General features: G+C 40.7%; 1 protein-coding gene across 1 annotated transcript in view; it reads right to left on the bottom strand.

Annotated features, from left to right (window-relative positions):
- Positions 1 to 3550: 3550 nt before the first annotated feature.
- The window catches only part of sdr42e2 (short chain dehydrogenase/reductase family 42E, member 2), a 37619-nt gene continuing 23448 nt past the window's right edge, over positions 3551 to 17721 (bottom strand). The window contains exon 11 of the mRNA XM_052140042.1: positions 3551 to 3801. Coding sequence (XP_051996002.1) covers positions 3571 to 3801 — 231 coding nt within the window. The 3' untranslated portion in view covers positions 3551 to 3570. The remainder of the gene's footprint in view (positions 3802 to 17721) is intronic.

The raw sequence follows: 17721 nt of genomic DNA, 5'->3' as shown, positions 1-17721 counted from the left end.
AATGAAAAACAAGCAGTACTTCTGTCAGGAAGACTCATATTAGCATTACGTCATTCATTCAGTTCAGGCATCTCATCCAATAATAATTTTTAAAAGCTTGTTATGCCATCGTTTATTTTCACCCCCCACCACCCCATCACCACCTGCTGTATGGGTAAGCTCTTATCTCCTGCCATTATCCTCTTCTGGTAGGATCTGATGATTTTTGAGAACTCAGAAACTGAATCAGCTAAACTATGTATTCCGATATTCCTGTAAACTATAATCATATATAGAGATGTTAAAAAGGCAAAAAGAACGGGGCAGTCAACAGTCAAAATGAGTTGCTGGTTCAGAGTGTCTATTGTTCCTTGTCATGTTTACTAGCTCATGTTTAGCACATTCACACACTGAATCATGGTTTCAACATTACACTGATTCACAGACCAGAATATTTCAGCCATCAAAAGTTATTCAGCCAAAAACATGTGTGTTTGACATTTAAATTAATTGATTATACAGAATAAATAAAAAAAATATCCTGGGCAGCATTAAAAACATCCTCAGTGTTGCCAGATAAGGTGGGTTTCTGACCAATTGGGCTGGTTTTAATCTAATTGGGCAGAGGCAAATGTTCTTTGGCAGGTGGACAAAATTTGGTCCTATAAAATAAAAATAAAAAAAACTTACAGCACCTTTAAGATTTAATTCAAATGAATTAAAAAAATAATATTTTCACATGACATCCTGCTTTATTTTTATTGATGTGTGGATCTTTGTGGATTGGCAAATGTAGAACGGGGCCGGCCCGTGGGTTTGTGAGACAGCAGAAGGTGAAATCATAAAAATGGGCCCCACGGTGTGAAAGTTATCATAACTTTAAAACATCCATAGAACCACAGCAAACGTGATGAGCAGATTTTTTAATAGAAAGCACTAAAAAAGAAGCACTATATGTATAGCTCAGTATATGACATTTAGATGAAATGTGCATGCATGTATAAAAATATGTGAAAATGTGTATTTTAGGTGCTGTGACAAGTCACCATATTACCACTTTATTTTGAAAACATTTCAACCTTTTCTAGAAGTGCAAATAAACCAACGTCTCAATTAATACGAGGTCATGGCAACTGCAAGTATGAAAATTACTGGGTAACATTTCGCAAAGTTTGCATTAGACATCATTAACTATTTATAATGCAGTTTTACAGCATTAATTCATCTTGATTAATGTCAATTTATAAAAATACAATTATTTACTGTTTATGTTAGTTCATATTGTATTAACTAATGTTAACTTATAACATTTTTAATGTTAAAAATGGACTAGTATATGAAGAAACATGAAATAAGATGAAGTATTTTTCATTGTTAGTTCATGTTAACTAATGTAGTTAACTAGTGTTGACAAATACAACCACGAATGTTGCCCATTCAAGTACATAAAACAAGAAAATGCTGCATAAAATAGTTTTATAAAGTTTTAATAGTATATGACACTGCTGACAATGCTTGAAATTCAATTTCAACTATCCACATAAGTGTAAATGTTTATTTAGAGCAACAAAATTATTGAAAACAAAGTGAATAGAAGTTAAACATCAGGGAAAATCAGGTGACTACAGCAATAAAATGATATATTTGAAATAGGGCCTATAAACACAACACCTCGAAATATATATTTGTAAACAAATGTAAAGAAAAAGCACTTTACAATGTACATTTAGATCCTGACTGAAACACACACATTCAGGAATTACGTTTATAAATACTCTTCATTTATGGAAGACCGTGGGCAAACAATGCTATCCATTAGGAATAAAATAATACTAAAATAAAAACACGGGAGACATAAATTAAGTCATAAATCTGAGACTCTATTAAACATCAAAGAGCACATGAAATACACGAATTTATTCACAATGTTGCTAAATTTTATATCGCCAGCAAAATGACCATGAATACATTGTGAGTATTCAGTATTGCCCAGCCATAATTCAAATACTACAAGAGTTAATCCTTTAACTTTCACTGTGTCCTTAAAGGCACAGTTCACCCAAAAATGAAAAATCAGTCATTGTTTACTCACCTTGGCGTTGTTATAACCCTTACTTTCTTTTTCTTAACACAAAGGGAGAAATTGTGTTCAGTGATATCATAGAATGGCAGTTTATAGTGACCACCTCTTCAAGCTTCTCTCTCTTCAGGAGACAGAAGTATAATTCTGAAGATAATAAATGATTTCATGAGACTCATGATTGTTTTAAAAGCAAACGATAAAGTTTGGTAAGAAAAAAACTGAAATCTAATGTATAATTTAGTAAAATGTGCACTCCGCCATTGATCTCCTGTGAACGTTCATGATAGGGCACAAGAGCAACAAATAGGGCGTTCAAGCGAAAACATGTGACAACAGAACAACACACCTGCACCCAAAACAGAGAACAGAACTTACTAACCATATCTGAATAGTTTGTAATCGAAGAATTTATGCATTTCTATGCCCAGCCTTGTTTTTTTTTGGATCGGAGTACTTGAAAATCAAACAGAAACATAGATGAGGCTACAGGCAGCAGTCACACGGTGTACTAACGTGATGGCAAATAACATGAGATAAAAGGTATCTTATCTATTTTAATCTGTGTTTTTATCCTAACCAGCAGTGAAGATACATTCTATCAATCACTTGTTTTGTATTTTAGGCATCGCGTGGTTAATGCTGTCCGCTGTACACTGGCACCGGTCCAAAAACTTCCAAAAAAACAAGGCTGGGCATAGAAATGCATAATTTCTTCAACTTCAAACTCTTCAGACATGTTTAGTAAGTTCTGTTCTCTGTTTTGTGTGCAGCTGTGATGTGTTCTGTTGTCACTTTCTCTGTGGTGAGCCGTTTTTAAATAAACAAAATTAGTTTTTGCGTGAATGCCCCAATGTCGCAAGGGCAGTGCGTGAACTGATGCTCTCGTGCCCTATCATGAACACACACAGGGGATCAACGGTCAGTGAACATTTTAACTAAATAATACATTTCAGTTTGTTTCTAACAGAACCTTATCGTATACTTTCATAAAATCAGAGTCTCAGAATTATTTATTAGACTTCTGAATTATACTTTTGTGTCCTTTTCAAGCTTGATGAGGTCGTCACAATAAACTGCCATTCTATGACATCACTGAGCACAACATATTTACACAATTTCTCCCATTGTGTTGAGAAAAAGAAAGAAAGGCATATAGGGTTATAACAACACAGAGGTGAGTAAACAAAGACAACATTTTCATTTTCGGGTGAACTATCCCTTTAATCAAGACACTTATATTCAGGGACTCCAGACTGACTGAACCTTTAATAAGTGTTCTGATAAAAGTATCTGCTAATTTTCCTCGATTGGTTAGATACTAAGTTCACTACATTGCTCACACCTGTCCACTCATATCAGTTCTGGTTTAAAGTTAACATGATTTGTTTTTCTTGTTGAATTTCTGCTTTCTGTCAGAAACACATCACATTAAGGAAGTAAAATGGATTTAAATGCCATTTCACGTCGACTTCAGGGAAGGGTGCTAGGGTGAGATTTATGATTGAGGTTTAGTACTCCAACCTCGTAGAGCAAATCATGATCACGATGAATCCGATCAGAAGCAGCAGGAGCAGCAGGAAGAGGTACTGTGTGTTCAGAAGAGACGCAGCAGAGCACGACTGCCGGTTCCATAGATACTGATCCACCGATTCGGTCAGACTGTACTTCAGAGGACAGAAGCCAAGGTCTCGCCGTGCCTTCTCGATCTTAAAGGTGTGGCTGACAGCGATGTTTCTCACCTGAGAGAGACACAGAGGTCACAGGTTGTGTCAGAAATTGAGAACATGCTATCAGAAATATCAGAGATAGCAAACAAGCATTAAAACATAATGATAAGTCAACATGATGCGTCACAATTATGGCATTGAATTAACATTACAATCTGAGTGTACATCACTTTTTCACTTTTTCATGTTGAAACAACTTTATTCAAAAAACAATGTTAAGTACTGAATCAATGTCAGAATCTGATTCTACATCACATCTGTTGAATAGCCATTGATCAATCTGGTTAAAACAATTAAATAAATAAAAAACACTTTTACATAGTTTCTAGAGTTTATTTATCTTCATCGCAAAATTAATAACAATTAAAAAACAATGGATCTAAAAAAATATTAATTGTAGAAAATGTGCAGTCCAGCAGTTTTGACTAATTGATCATGACAGTGTGTGTGTGTGGTGTGTGTGTGTGTGTGTGTGTGTGTGTGTTTTATGTTATGTTTCAGTTCTTTTATGTCATGTTGACTGTTCTGCCAGTTCCCGCCTCCTCCTTGCGCATCCTGAACCCATTACTCTGGTGCCGAAACCCAGGAAGGAGGAGGGATTTGCTGCTGCCATCGACCAGGGTATGAAGGAGTCACTGCCGGCCACCGGGAGTAAGAGGAACCACTGCCATCTGCATGGAAAGGGAAGAGTCGTTCAGTCCACCAGGGGTCAGAAGACTTGCTGCCGTCCACCAGGGGAGGAGTTTCTGTCGTCCGGCAGATGGTGGAGAAGTGGCTGAGGACCAGGTGACTATGTGTCCAGGGACTGGCAAGCGAGTTTCTCTCTCTCTCTCTCTCTCTCTCTCTAACTGGCGCCCCCGGCTCATATATATCCCTCTCCCAGCTGATTGGATGACTCAGCGCCGGTTGTGCACCCTCACGGCCCGGCCACGCCCTCGTCCTGGTCACAGTGACAAATAATTGTTTTTGTAAGAGCTGTTAAATAAAAGTTGCATTAACACTTGTGCTGTGTTCATTTTGTGCTCCTGGTCATCAATTACCAGCCTACTTTTTGTTTATAAATGTCTCATATTGCATTCATCTTTTTACTAACTTCTTTTTTAGTAATTATGACATTATGACAGTACATGTTTTGTACTCCTTTTTAACTTATTTTTAAACAATATATGAGTGATTGATTGAACTGAGCTCATTACCGGGATAGTGATGGGCACTCCCTGTGTGTGTGTGTGCGTGTGTGTGCGTGTGCGTGCATGTCTGTGTCTGTGTGTAGGTGTGTGTGTGTGTGCATGTGTGTCTGTGTGTGTGCGTGTTTTTGAGGTTATAAACTGGTAATTACAAGGGTATTATGCTATAAATGTCATTTATGAAGACATTTCTAGTGTCCCCATAATTTAAATTGCTTAAAAAAAAAAAACATACTAAACAATGTTTTATTGAAAATGTAAAAATGCAGAAAGTTTTCTGTGAGGGTTAGGGGTTGTGTTAGGTTTAGTGGATAGAATATATAGTTTGTACAGTATAAAAACCATTATGTCAGTTTTTGTTCCTACCCTCACCTATGGTCATGAAGGTTGGGTCATGACCGAAAGAACTAGGTCGCGAGTACAAGCGGCCGAAATGGGCTTCCTCAGAAGGGTGGCAGTCTTCTCCCTTAGAGATAGGGTGAGGAGCTCAGTCATCCGTGAGGAGCTCGGAGTAGAGCCGCTGCTCCTTTGCTTCGAAAGGAGTCAGTTGAGGTGGTTTGGGCATCTGGTAAGGATGCCTCCTGGCCGCCTCCCTAGGGAGGTGTTTCAGGCACATCCAGCTGGGAGGAGGCCTCGGGGAAGACCCAGGACTAGGTGGAGAGATTACATCTCCACACTGGCCTGGGAACGCCTCGGGGTCCCCCAGTCAGAGTTGGTTAATGTGGCTCGGGATAGGGAAGTTTGGGGCCCCCTGCTGGAGCAGCTGCCCCCGTGACCCGACTTGGGATAAGCGGTTGAAGATGGATGGATGGATATTTAAATACTGTCAGTAACAGAATCATACACTAAACACACACACACACACACACACACAAACATAGCTGCAAGCATAGCTACAGGTTTCAAGTGATCAAGGGCCTTACATGTGTAAAAGACATTAAGTATTAACAAGACAGTCCGTTAGCACCACAAATAGAGATAAAGTGGCATCATTTTCAGAACCAACAGATTGTGAACCAAAGAGATTTGGCCTTTTTAACATTCCTGACCATTATAGTGCCACATTTTGTGCAATCTCCACCCAATTTGGCACACATCTTAAGAATCACATGATGCATATGTGTACTAATGTTGAAGAAAATCAGATTTGTTGTTCAGGAGTTATAGGCTTTTGGGTTAACTAGGCCATGTCCATCTTTTTGAATTACCCTGTTATAGCCATGTCAAATAAAAAATCTTTTTTTTTTCAATAATTATTGATCTAGGCTGTCCACATATTCTTCCTGTACAGTTTTGTTGATGTCCAGTGAATAACCTAGGACTAGTTTTAAATTATCTCGAGTATTTAACAAACGATTTGATTCACACTAATGACTCTTGATACAAAGTTGTACAGAATGAGGAGATCTATCACATGATATGTCTAGTGTGTCTGTGTGAAACACTGCAGGATAAACAATGGTTTACACTCATGTAAAACATGATAGCTCCTCCCAGTGGCCAATTGTTTTAAAATTTGCAGACCTCTTGGGCCAAAAGTAAAATAAGCCCACCATGTTTCATTCCAATCGGCCTTTGTTGATCGTCAATGGTGGCCATGTTTTTCAAGATATGTGACTATCCTCAAAGACCATGATGGCACCTTTGACAAAGACACTACATGCAAAACTTCATCAGACAAGCAGTTCCATAGTTAGAGCTTTTTTAGGTTTGTCATTGGTATAGTGTCACTTTGAGGCTGAGGTATGCAATTTTATTTGTGTGTCCTCAGATTGACCACATTCATACATTTTTCTAATTTGGTGAAAATATCAAATTTTGGTGTACCATTGAGACGACGAAGCCGAAAGTTCAAACTTTTTTTGATAATTATTAACATATGAACTCCTTAGAATCTTTCTGCACTGGTTTGGTTCCAATCAGGCAATCGGTCAAGGACTAGTTCGCAAAATAAGGTTAAGCATAAAATTCAAAATGCCGGAAAATATTTTTGATAGAAATGAGACTTGAGTCTGTGACATACGGTTCCAGAGTTATGGCCCAAAACGCATTTTACTTTTTTATAGCACCCCCCAATTGGCCGATTGGGGCTACTCCATGCACCTGAGTAACGAGCAATGGTACTACCATCCTATAGTTTCATGTCTTTTGGCCTCTTTGTACGTTCTCCATGATCAGTTTTAGCAGAGAAAAATAATAATAAAAGTGAAACCCTACCATTTCAATAGGGTTTCAGCACTTTGTGCTTGAACCTCTAACAAGCCATTAAAACAAAGGGACTGAGAAATAATAAAGTGCATGAATATCATTGTTGTGCTAGAGAATTAATGTGAGCGCTTTTGGTGTTTAAGCAAACAGACTTCTGTACAAGATGCACCTTTGTTTTGCTCACAAACGAGGACGTATGAATTAAGAGTATTGAGGAGCACATATGTGTTCAACTTCAATTGCGCCTTGCCTTACGATCGGCAAGGTTTGCCGGTGTCGTGCTGATTTACCATACACCCTAGTATGGTTTGGATAAGGGATGGCTGTAGAGGTGGGCTGTAGGGATAGGAACCAATTAGGTAGAGGGGAGTATGAATTTGGTGGGGAGTCAGGTTCCGACAAAACACTGGTTACAGTAGAAGAAGGCGTTGAAAAGATATTACCAATAGGAATCAGTATTTTAGAATCATTTTGAATTGTTTTTAAGAATAAACATGATGTATAAGATTAAGATTACATTCAAAATTGTACTTTTATAAACACAGTTTTATGTTGAGTTTTGCGAACTGATGGTGTCAGAATAAACACCTTTGTAATGGCATACTACCATACTACTTTTACAGTTTGTGATATAGATTGATTAAGTAGAAGTAGTAAGAATATTATGTGAAGTATGCCATTGTGAACTCAGCACATGAAACATCACTGTTGTCATCGGAGTGTTTGGCCAATCACAAATAAGATGTATCGTCATCAGAGCTTGTGCAGCCACACTGGAGCAACTGCAGAGGCTGAGCCAGGCATCTAGTTTCAAATCGCTCTTGCGGTACTTTGATGGCATACGTCATGGTGACGTACCATTGTGAAAGTCAGACAAAATTTAGAAGCGGCATGCAAGGCAGGCACCAGTCGGTCTGCATGAAGTCGAACACATCTTGTATAGTTCAATGTCATTGTCACCACACATATTTGCTGATGCTTTTATCTAAATTTCAATTTTTATTTATAATACTTTTTTATTAACATAAAAAATTCGATCTCAATCAAAATCAGAATCAGAATCAGCTTTATTGCCAAGTATGCTTACACATACAAGGAATTTGTCTAGGTGACAGGAGCTACCAGTCAACAACAATACAAACAATACCAAAAACAGCAGCAAGACATAGGTAATTAAAAACAAAAAAGAACACAAAATAAATAATTTTACATATACGTACATACACTCACCTTCATACATACCCACATACACACACGTAGTGCAAATCTAATACAATCTGTATATAAAGAACAAAAAACTGTATATTATGTACAGAACAATGTAAGTAATGGCAGAAGTGGATAAGTTGGATAATATAAATTAAAATTAAAATGAAACTGTGTATTGCACATAATTATTGCTCAATGGGGCAATTTAATTGTTCATTAGATGGATGGCCTGAGGGAAAAAACTGTTCCTGTGTCTGACGGTTCTGGTGCTCAGTGCTCTGAAGCGCCGGCCAGAAGGCAACAGTTCAAAAAGGTAGTGGGCAGGGTGAGTGGTGTCCAGAGTGATTTTACCAGCCTTTTTCCTCACTCTGGAAGTGTATAGTTCTTGAAGGGGGGGCAGGGGGCAACCAATAATCCTCTCAGCAGACCGAACTGTCCTTTGTAGTCTTCTGATGTCTGATTTCGTAGCTGCACCAAACCAGACAGTTATTGAAGTGCAGAGGACAGACTCAATGACTGCTGAGTAGAACTATTTCAGAAGCACTGGTGGCAGGTTGAACTTCCTCAGCTGGCGAAGGAGGTACAACCTCTGCTGGTCCTTTTTGACTATGGAGTCGATGTGTATCTCCCACTTCAGGTCCTGTGAGATGGTAGTGCCCAGGAACCTGAATGACTCCACTGCTGCCACAGTGCTGTTTAGAATGGTGAGGGGGGACAATGATGGGGTGTTCCTCCTAAAGTCCACAATCATCTCCACTGTTTTGAGCATGTTCAGCTCCAGGTTGTTTTGACTGCACCAGAAAGCCAGCCGTTCAACCTCCTTTCTATATGCAGACTCATCATCATCTCGGATAAGGCCGATGACAGTGGTGTCGTCTGCAAACTTCAGGAGCTTGACAGAGGGGTCCTTGGTGGTGCAGTCATTGGTGTACAGGGAGAAGAGTAGTGGGGAGAGCACACATCCCTGGGGGGCACCAGTGCTGATGGTACAGGTGGTGGAAGTGTATTTTCCCTGCCTCACAAGCTGCTGCCTGTCCGTCAGAAAGCTGGTAATCCACTGACATGTAGAGGTGGGAACAGGGAGTTGGTTTAACTTATTCCGGAGTATATCTGGTATGATTGTGTTGAAAGCCGAGCTGAAGTCCACAAAAAGGATCCTTACATATGTCCCCGGTCTGTCCAGATGTTGCAGGATATGATGCAAACCAATGTTGACTGTAACATAAGCAAATAAGCAAATTGAAGGGGGTCCAGAAAGGGTCCAGTAATGTCCTTCAGGTGGGCCAACACCAGTCTCTCAAATGACTTCATGACCACAGATGTCAGGGCGACAGGTCTGTAGTCATTAAGTCCTGTGATTTTAGGTTTCTTAGGGACGGGGATAATGACTGAGCGTTTGAAGCAGCATGGGACTTCACACTGCTCCAGTGATCTATTGAAGATCTGAGTGAAGATGGGGGCCAGTTGGTTAGCACAGGAACGAAGGCAAGCTGGTGAGATGCCATCTGGTCCTGGAGCCTTCCTTGTCCTTTGATTCCGAAAGACACGGCACACATCGTCCTCACAGATCTTGAGTGCAGGTAGTGTAGCAGGAGGGGGGAGGAGGGGGGTTGCAGGAGGTGTTAATGGTTGTGTGAAATGAAGGTCCGAGTGCATGTGGGGTGTGAAATCGGGGTGTAAAATAGCTCAAGGATGGGCAAGGAGGAGGCGAGAACCGGCTTGTCAATATAAATGATAATTTAATGAAAACTTAAACCAAAACACATAAACAAACACACACGACGGACATGCCCATAATTCTCTCTCTCTCGAACCATCGTCACCGGCCGCCTTTATCCCTCGCGCGCCTCATCAGGCCGATTGGGGACCGGGCGCGCGATATTCTGATCGGCCGCGCCCCCCCTCCGCTCCACACGGGGCCTTTCAAATCTGCAGTAAAACACATTCAGGTCGTCAGCCAGTCGTTGGCCCGCCACAGGGTTGTGGGTAGGAGTCCTGTAATTAGTAAGTTGTTTCAGGCCACTCCACACTGATGCAGGGTCGTTAGCTGAAAACTTGCTTTTCAGCTTCTCAGAGTAGCTTCTTTTAGCCACTCTGATTTCCTTATTCAGTGTGTTCCTGGCCTGATTATACAAGACTCTATCCCCACCCCTGTAAGCCTCCTCTTTGGCATGACAAAGCTGTCTGAGTTTTCCTGTAAACCATGGTTTATCATTGTTGAATGACAAAAATGTCCTAGTAGGGATGCACAGAAACTGATGTGTGATGTAACAGTATTTGTGAGCTCGTCCAGGTCTGTAGCTGCAGCTTCAAAAACACTCCAATCAGTGCAGTCAAAGCAGGCTTGTAGTTCCAGCTCTGCTTCAATAGTCCATCTCCTTATAGTCCTTACAACTGGCTTTGTTGATTTTAATTTCTGCCTGTAGGTCGGGAGAAGATGAACCAGACAGTGATCAGAGAGTCCCAAAGCTGCACGTGGGACAGAGCGATATGCATCCTTTAATGTTGTATAGCAGTGATCCAATATATTCCTGTCTCTGGTGGAGCATGTAGATTTGTTTTGTTAAAGTCCCCAAGAATAATAATGACTGAGTCCGGGTATTGTTGTTCCGTGTCTGAGATTTGATCAGCCAGCTGTTGCAGCGCTAAGTTCCCAGACGCGTTTGGAGGAATGTAAACACTCACCAGAATAAACGAAGAAAACGGCTTACAGTTAATAAAGAGCGCTTCCAGATTAGGACAGCACATCCTCTTTAATGTTGTTACATCTGTACACCAACTTTCGTTGATGTAAAAGCATGTTCCACCGCCTCTCGTTTTCCCCGTTAACTCCGCGATGCGATCCGCTCTGAACAGCTGGAAGCCCGGCAGATGTAATGCGCTGTCCGGAATGGCTTCACTCAGCCAGGTTTCAGTGAAGCACAGTGCAGCAGAGTTTGAAAAGTCCTTATTAGTATGTGTGAGGAGATGTAGTTCGTCCGTTTTGTTGGGAAGAGGGCGGAGATTTGCGAGATGAATGCTCGGCAGTGCTGTTCGAACGCCGTGCTGACGGAGTTTAACCAGAGTGCGAATTACCCCACCATAATTGGGGGGTACTGCTCCTTCCAGCCAGGTTTCTTAAGCAACCAAATTGGTCCGGTTGCTAGGGAGGGTACAGCCACATGGGGTAATCTCCTCGTGGTCACGATTAGTGGTTCTCACTCTTTTGGGGCGAGTGGTAAATTGTGCATGGATCGCGGAGAATAGCATGAGCCTCCACATGCTGTGAGTCTCCGTGGTGTCATGCGCCTCACGGATTGAGGTGAGTAGCCTCGCCACCACGAGGACCTACTAAGTAGTGGGAACTGGGTATTCCAAATTGGTAGAAAAGGGATAAAAAAAGTTATATAATAGGTGTGGGTGAGAGACAGATCAACATTTAAGTCCTTTTTTACTATAAATCTCCACTTTCACTTTTTTCTTCTTTTGTTTTTGCCGATTCAAATTCTTCATGCATAATGCCACCTACTGGCCAGGGAGGATATTTATAGTAAAAAGCAACTGCAATACTGATCTGTTTCTCACGTACACCTTTCATATCGTATGGATTACTATTATGCTACCTTTTTTGCTTTATTGAGCTTCAACTTTTTGGTACCAATTCATTTGCATTGTATGGACCTACAGAGCTGTGCATGTACATGACTTTCTTCTGTTGAGCTCAAATGAAGATTTTCCTTCAAAGTGAGTGAGTAAATGATGTGAGAATTGTAATTTTTGGGTGAACTATTCCTTTAAGGACATTTATATTTGCTCAGTCAACACATGGAGGTTATTCTTTACATGTTCTGTTTTAATATGGACAATGACCGAGGGTCTTATTCATGGTAACATTGTTATGAGTTTACCTCAATATGCCAGCCCTTACATTCCAACTGTTTTGTTATGTGCGCTTTGAGCATAAAAAGGTCAAGAGAAATTTTTTTGAGTGGAAACATACCTGAAGAGAGAAACCACAACATAGTTCTCCACAATCAGATGATGCAAGCAGAAATATGGGCGATGACTCGTTTTGTTGTTGGGTGAGCAAAGTAAACTGTTGTTGTTTCCAGTAAGATGTGTCACTAAAGGTTAAAAGCAGGGCATGTCAACAAGGCCAACGTGTAACCATATGTAGTCAATACATTTTATAGTGGTTTATAGTGAAACCGGTAATCGTCCCATCCCTACAGGTAAGTAGCCGGTAATTCAATGTATGAAGACGTGACACGAGCTATGAAAGAACAAAACACGTTAATAAATGAAGGTTGTAAAATCAACAAGCTAGACGTCAGCTAGCAACTTACAATTATCCATGCACGTCAGCAGCAAACCGTTCTCTATCTCCAATGCTTCTAGCCGCCACGGTGGTTAAAATGGTACGGTCCACTATAGGGGTGTCTGAAATCGCTTTACATTAAAATGTTCCTACAGTGAAAATAGGAGTTGACTTATATTGTAACCGTAAATATATTTTTTCACAATATCAGAAAAATTATCTGACCCCCCCAATACTGATATTTCTGTCCCTTTGGGGGGTACTGGGTCTTCATTGGGGGGTATAGTACCCCCCAGTACCCCCTGTAATTCGAACTATGAGTTTAACCAGCATGCCAGCTCGTCTCCCTCGCCTGCGTCTCGTAGCGCGTCTAAACAACACAGCAGCGCCTCCAACTAAAATGTCCAGCAAAACGTCCGAATATTGAAAAACCGGGAAAAGATTATGATAATTCGAAAATGATAAGAAAATGATAATTCTAATGAAAAATAAACGTCTAATGAAATTTTATCAATGTCACCTTGCTATCTGGGCAGTGACGCTACTCTAAATTGTGAATAGCTTGTATATATTTGATCTGCAGTTATACTAGAAGTAGTTAAACTTCAGTCAAACGACTCTCTTGAAAAAGTAGTTAGCTACACTACAAGCTGCTACAAAAAGTAATTAAATACATTGTCACTACTTAAAAGAATATTCCAGGTTCAATACAAGTTAAGGTGAAGTATGTAACTTTTTAAGGTCAAAATATTACTCTATCCCAGTTTATTTTTCATTTACAACTATAAGTAAGCCATTCCTGGGTTTATCTTCCCCAAAAGTATAAATACTGAGCCTCCCACGATGTTTATATATTGAGCGGCCCACTCGGCTCCACCAATAGTGTGAGTTTGGGGTGAGGCTACTTGTTCAGCCGGGGGAATATGAACATATATGGCAGATGTGAGAGGAAAAGAAAGTTAGCTTCGTCTACAGATGCTAAAGTCAAAATTCGAAGACTTGCTAAAAGACACAGAGACCGAGAATGTAGTGAAACCAGAGTGAACATTGGCATTGCATTTACAAGATGGAGGAAACACACAAACACACACACACATACACTACAACCAATGATGAGATGGTAAGTCACTAAACACCGCCGCCTCCCCCCTTCAACAACAGCGATCTCGCCTAGGGTGCCAAAATGGTCAGAAATAGAGCTGTCGTTACACTTACTAGATACAAGAAGAACCATCATGTGCTTGATATCCCGAACTGCACACCCAGCTGCCGTTCAATCCGGCAATGCTATAGGATGATCCGATTCCTTTGCCATACTTTCTGTCCAGTGTGTATATGTACAGCCATGGCCAAAAGTGTTTGCAGTGACATAAATATTGTGTTTCGCAAAGTTTTCTGCTTCAGTTAATGTGGTGTTGATTCACATTGTTTCTAGATAATTGTGCTGAGTCATCAGATGCATTTTAAATAATTGCAAAAAGCTTCATTGGCCAAAAAAATTTACTTTATCGCACAAAAATGAAAATAATTCACAGTTTTTTGGCCCTGGCACAAAATGACCAGCTAACATAATTTCACTAATCATATCAGCAGCACCTGGGAAAGTGTGAACAGTACTAGTCAGGTGAAATCACTCTATCATTCTGATTGGATTATAAGAGCAGACTGATTGCTATAAAAGGAGGGAAGAAGTGCTTCCAATCATTGTGTTCTTGTTAGCAATGGTTACCTCTAAAGCAAGACGTGCAGCCATCATCACTTTGCATCAAAATGGTCTCACATGCAAGGAAATTGCTGCAAAGAATATTGCACCTAAAATAACCATTTACCAGATCATCAAGAACTTCAAGGAGAGGTTCAACTGCAGTGAAGAAGGCTTCAGGACATCCCAAATTGTCCAGCAAGGGCCAGGACCATCTCCTCCTGAGGAGTCAGCTATGGAATCGTGTCACCACCAGTGCAGAGCTAGCTCAATATTGGCAGCAGGTTGGTATGAGTGCACGCACAGTGAGGCGAAGACTTTTGACAATGGCCTGGTGTCAAGAAGGGCAGCAAAGAAGCCACTTATCTCCAAGAAAAACATCAAGGACAGACTGAAAAAGATCAAGGACAGACTGAAATTCTGCAGGAAGTACAAGGATTGGACAGCAGAAGACTGATGCAAAGATATTTTCTCTGATGAAGCCCCCTTCCGACTGTTTGGGACATCTGGAAAATCGATAGTCTGGAGAAGAAAAGGTGAACGCAACAATAAGTCCTGTGTCATGCCAAAAGTGAAGCATTCTGAGACCATCCATGTGTGGGGTTGCTTTTCATCCAAGGGAGTGGGCTCTCTCACAATTCTGCCCAAAGCACTGCCATGAATAAAGAATGGTATCAAAATGTCCTGCAAGAGTAACTTCTCCCAACGCTCCAGGAGCAATTTGATGATGATCCGTTTTCCAGCATGATGGAGCACCATGTCACAAGGCAAGAGTGATAATAAAGTGGCTTGGAGATCATTACATAAAAATGTTGTCTCTGTGGCCAGGTAACTTCCCGGATCTTAATCCCATTGAGAACCTGTGGTCAATCCTCAAAAGGCGAATGGATAAGCAGAAGCCCACAAATTGTGATAAAATCTTGGCACTAATAAGTCAAGAATGGAGCTCCATCAGTCAGGATTTGGACCAGAAGCTGATATCCAGCATGCCAGAGCGAATTGCAGAGTTATGAAGAACAAGGGTCAACACTGTAAATATTGACTCTTTGCATATATTGAATGTTTTTGCCAATAAAAGCCTTTAAAATGTATGAAACGCTTATCAATGTTTTCAAGAATACCATAGAAACATGTGAAAAAATAATCTACAAATACTGAAGCAGCAAACTTTGCAAAACACAACATGTATGTAATGCCAATACTTTTGGCCACGGCTATATGTTATAGTGGTCTTGTTCATTACAACGTTAAATGTTTATCACCTGTTTTTTAGTATGGCCTATTTGTTCATAAGGAATCAGAGATTGAGAAAGGGTGATGATGAGTCTTGGGAGTGTTGGCAAAGGTTGTTTGAAAACATACTTTATTTTTGTAATTCCGTTTGGTGCCATTAGTAGTGCAGAAATAACATATGTCACCTTTAAGCTCAGTTGACAGCTTTTCTGGCATAATGTTGATTACCAAAAAACAAAAAATCTATTTGCACTTTGTTTATTAAAAACAAATCATGGTTACAGTGAGGCACATACAATGGAAGTGAATGGGGGCTGTAAATGTTGAAATACTTACTTTTTCAAAAGTAATGAACATGGGCAGAGACTCGGGAACGACCTCTGTGGTCGTGGGCATGGACTGAGACTCAGAGACTAAATCCCTTCTCCTCCTCCTCTTCAATGAGGACGAAGTTGGCGGTGACGGTGACTCTGGCTCGGTGGCGGCCATGACGTGGAACTCTAGCTCGGAGTCTGCCTCCCCCAGAGTGAACGTGGAACCAGTGATCTTTAAGGCGAGGTCGATATATATATTGAGCCAGGTTGAGGGGACTGCGACCGCCAGGCATCAAAGTGGAGATTGGCTCATTCAGTCCAAAGCAAAAAATGTCTTTGCAGGCAACCTCATTAAAGTCCACTTGGTCTGCCAGAGCACAAAAATCCTCCACGTAATTCTCCAAAACATGACATGAACTTTTCAAAATAAGAGACATGAAAAACAGGAACCAACAGTATAAACATGACAGCTATGACGATGCAACGCCATAAACCCTGTTAGCGATTTTAATCACACTTGACCCCTGATTTGATCATTACAGTCATGTAGAACAGATTTTATCATGCTAAAATGTATTATATTTACTTCAATACTTATGAAACAATGTGCTTTTTTAGCATTTATGGACTGGCCCCATTCACTTCCATTTAAAGTGCTCTACTGTAATTGCAATTTTTGCTTGTTTTCACCACACTCCTCTCTATGTAAAAATACTTCTTTTGAATTCCATGCTATTACTACAATGCAACCCACAAAAAAATCCTTGTTGTCGTCATCGCCCTCCAGGTCAGATGGCAAACTTTCTCGAGCAGGTGGATGTCCTGCAGTCCTCCTTCCCTGAAGATGGTTGGCCACTTTTGGTTCTTGGAGATTTCAGCATACACCAAAACAAGCCACAGGCCACTGAACTTCATGCTCTTCTGGCCTCATCTGACTTGGAAAGACTAAGCACTACAGCAACTCACAGATCGGGCAACCAGCTGGACCTCATTTTTACATGTAACTGTACCAACAATTCTTGTTACTCCTTTACATGATCACTACTTTGTTCAATTCAACAGGACTCTCCCATTGATATTAAAACAGATTCCACCTTTGGTTTCCTTTCGCCGTAACCTCTGTTCTCTTTCACTCACATGCTTTTCCACTGCTGTCTCTACCCACACAAAACTTATTTTACACCCTGGATGTAAACACTGCCACAGACGCAGTAAGCTCTACTTTAACAACCTGTTTAGACAGCATCTGTCCTCTCTCCTCTAGGCCAGAACATATGACATGCCCAGCCCCTGGCTCTCTGACATTCTTCGTGAATATAGGACTGACCTCAGGGTGGCTGAATGGAGATGGCGGAAATCTAAAGATCCAGCACACCTGAGTAAGTATCAGCCTCTGTTTGCATCTTTTTCAGATAACGTTAAATCTGAAAAATGTTCCTATTTCCAGAACGAGATCAACACCTCCATAGACATCTACAGCTTGTTTAGAACATTCAACACAGTTATCTGTCCTCCACCGCCTGACACATCACTGACAGCAGATGTCTTTGCCACATTTTTTTACTAATAAGGTTACAGCCATCAGCAATACATTCTCAGCACCACACCTTCTCAAAAACCCACCTCCTGTATTCTGTCTTTATGTTCTCTCCTCTGACTGACACTGAGGTCTCTAAACTCCTCCTCTCGAACCACCCCACCACCTATCCCCTTGACCCCATTCCTTTCCACCTTCTCCAGGCCATCTCTCCATCCATCCTACCTGCACTCACACACAAAATT

The sequence above is a fragment of the Xyrauchen texanus genome, chromosome 12 (assembly GCF_025860055.1).
Source record: "Xyrauchen texanus isolate HMW12.3.18 chromosome 12, RBS_HiC_50CHRs, whole genome shotgun sequence".
Classification (NCBI taxonomy): domain Eukaryota; kingdom Metazoa; phylum Chordata; class Actinopteri; order Cypriniformes; family Catostomidae; genus Xyrauchen; species Xyrauchen texanus.
Note: the sequence above shows the minus strand (reverse complement) of the source record. Positions and strands in the feature narration are given on the sequence as shown.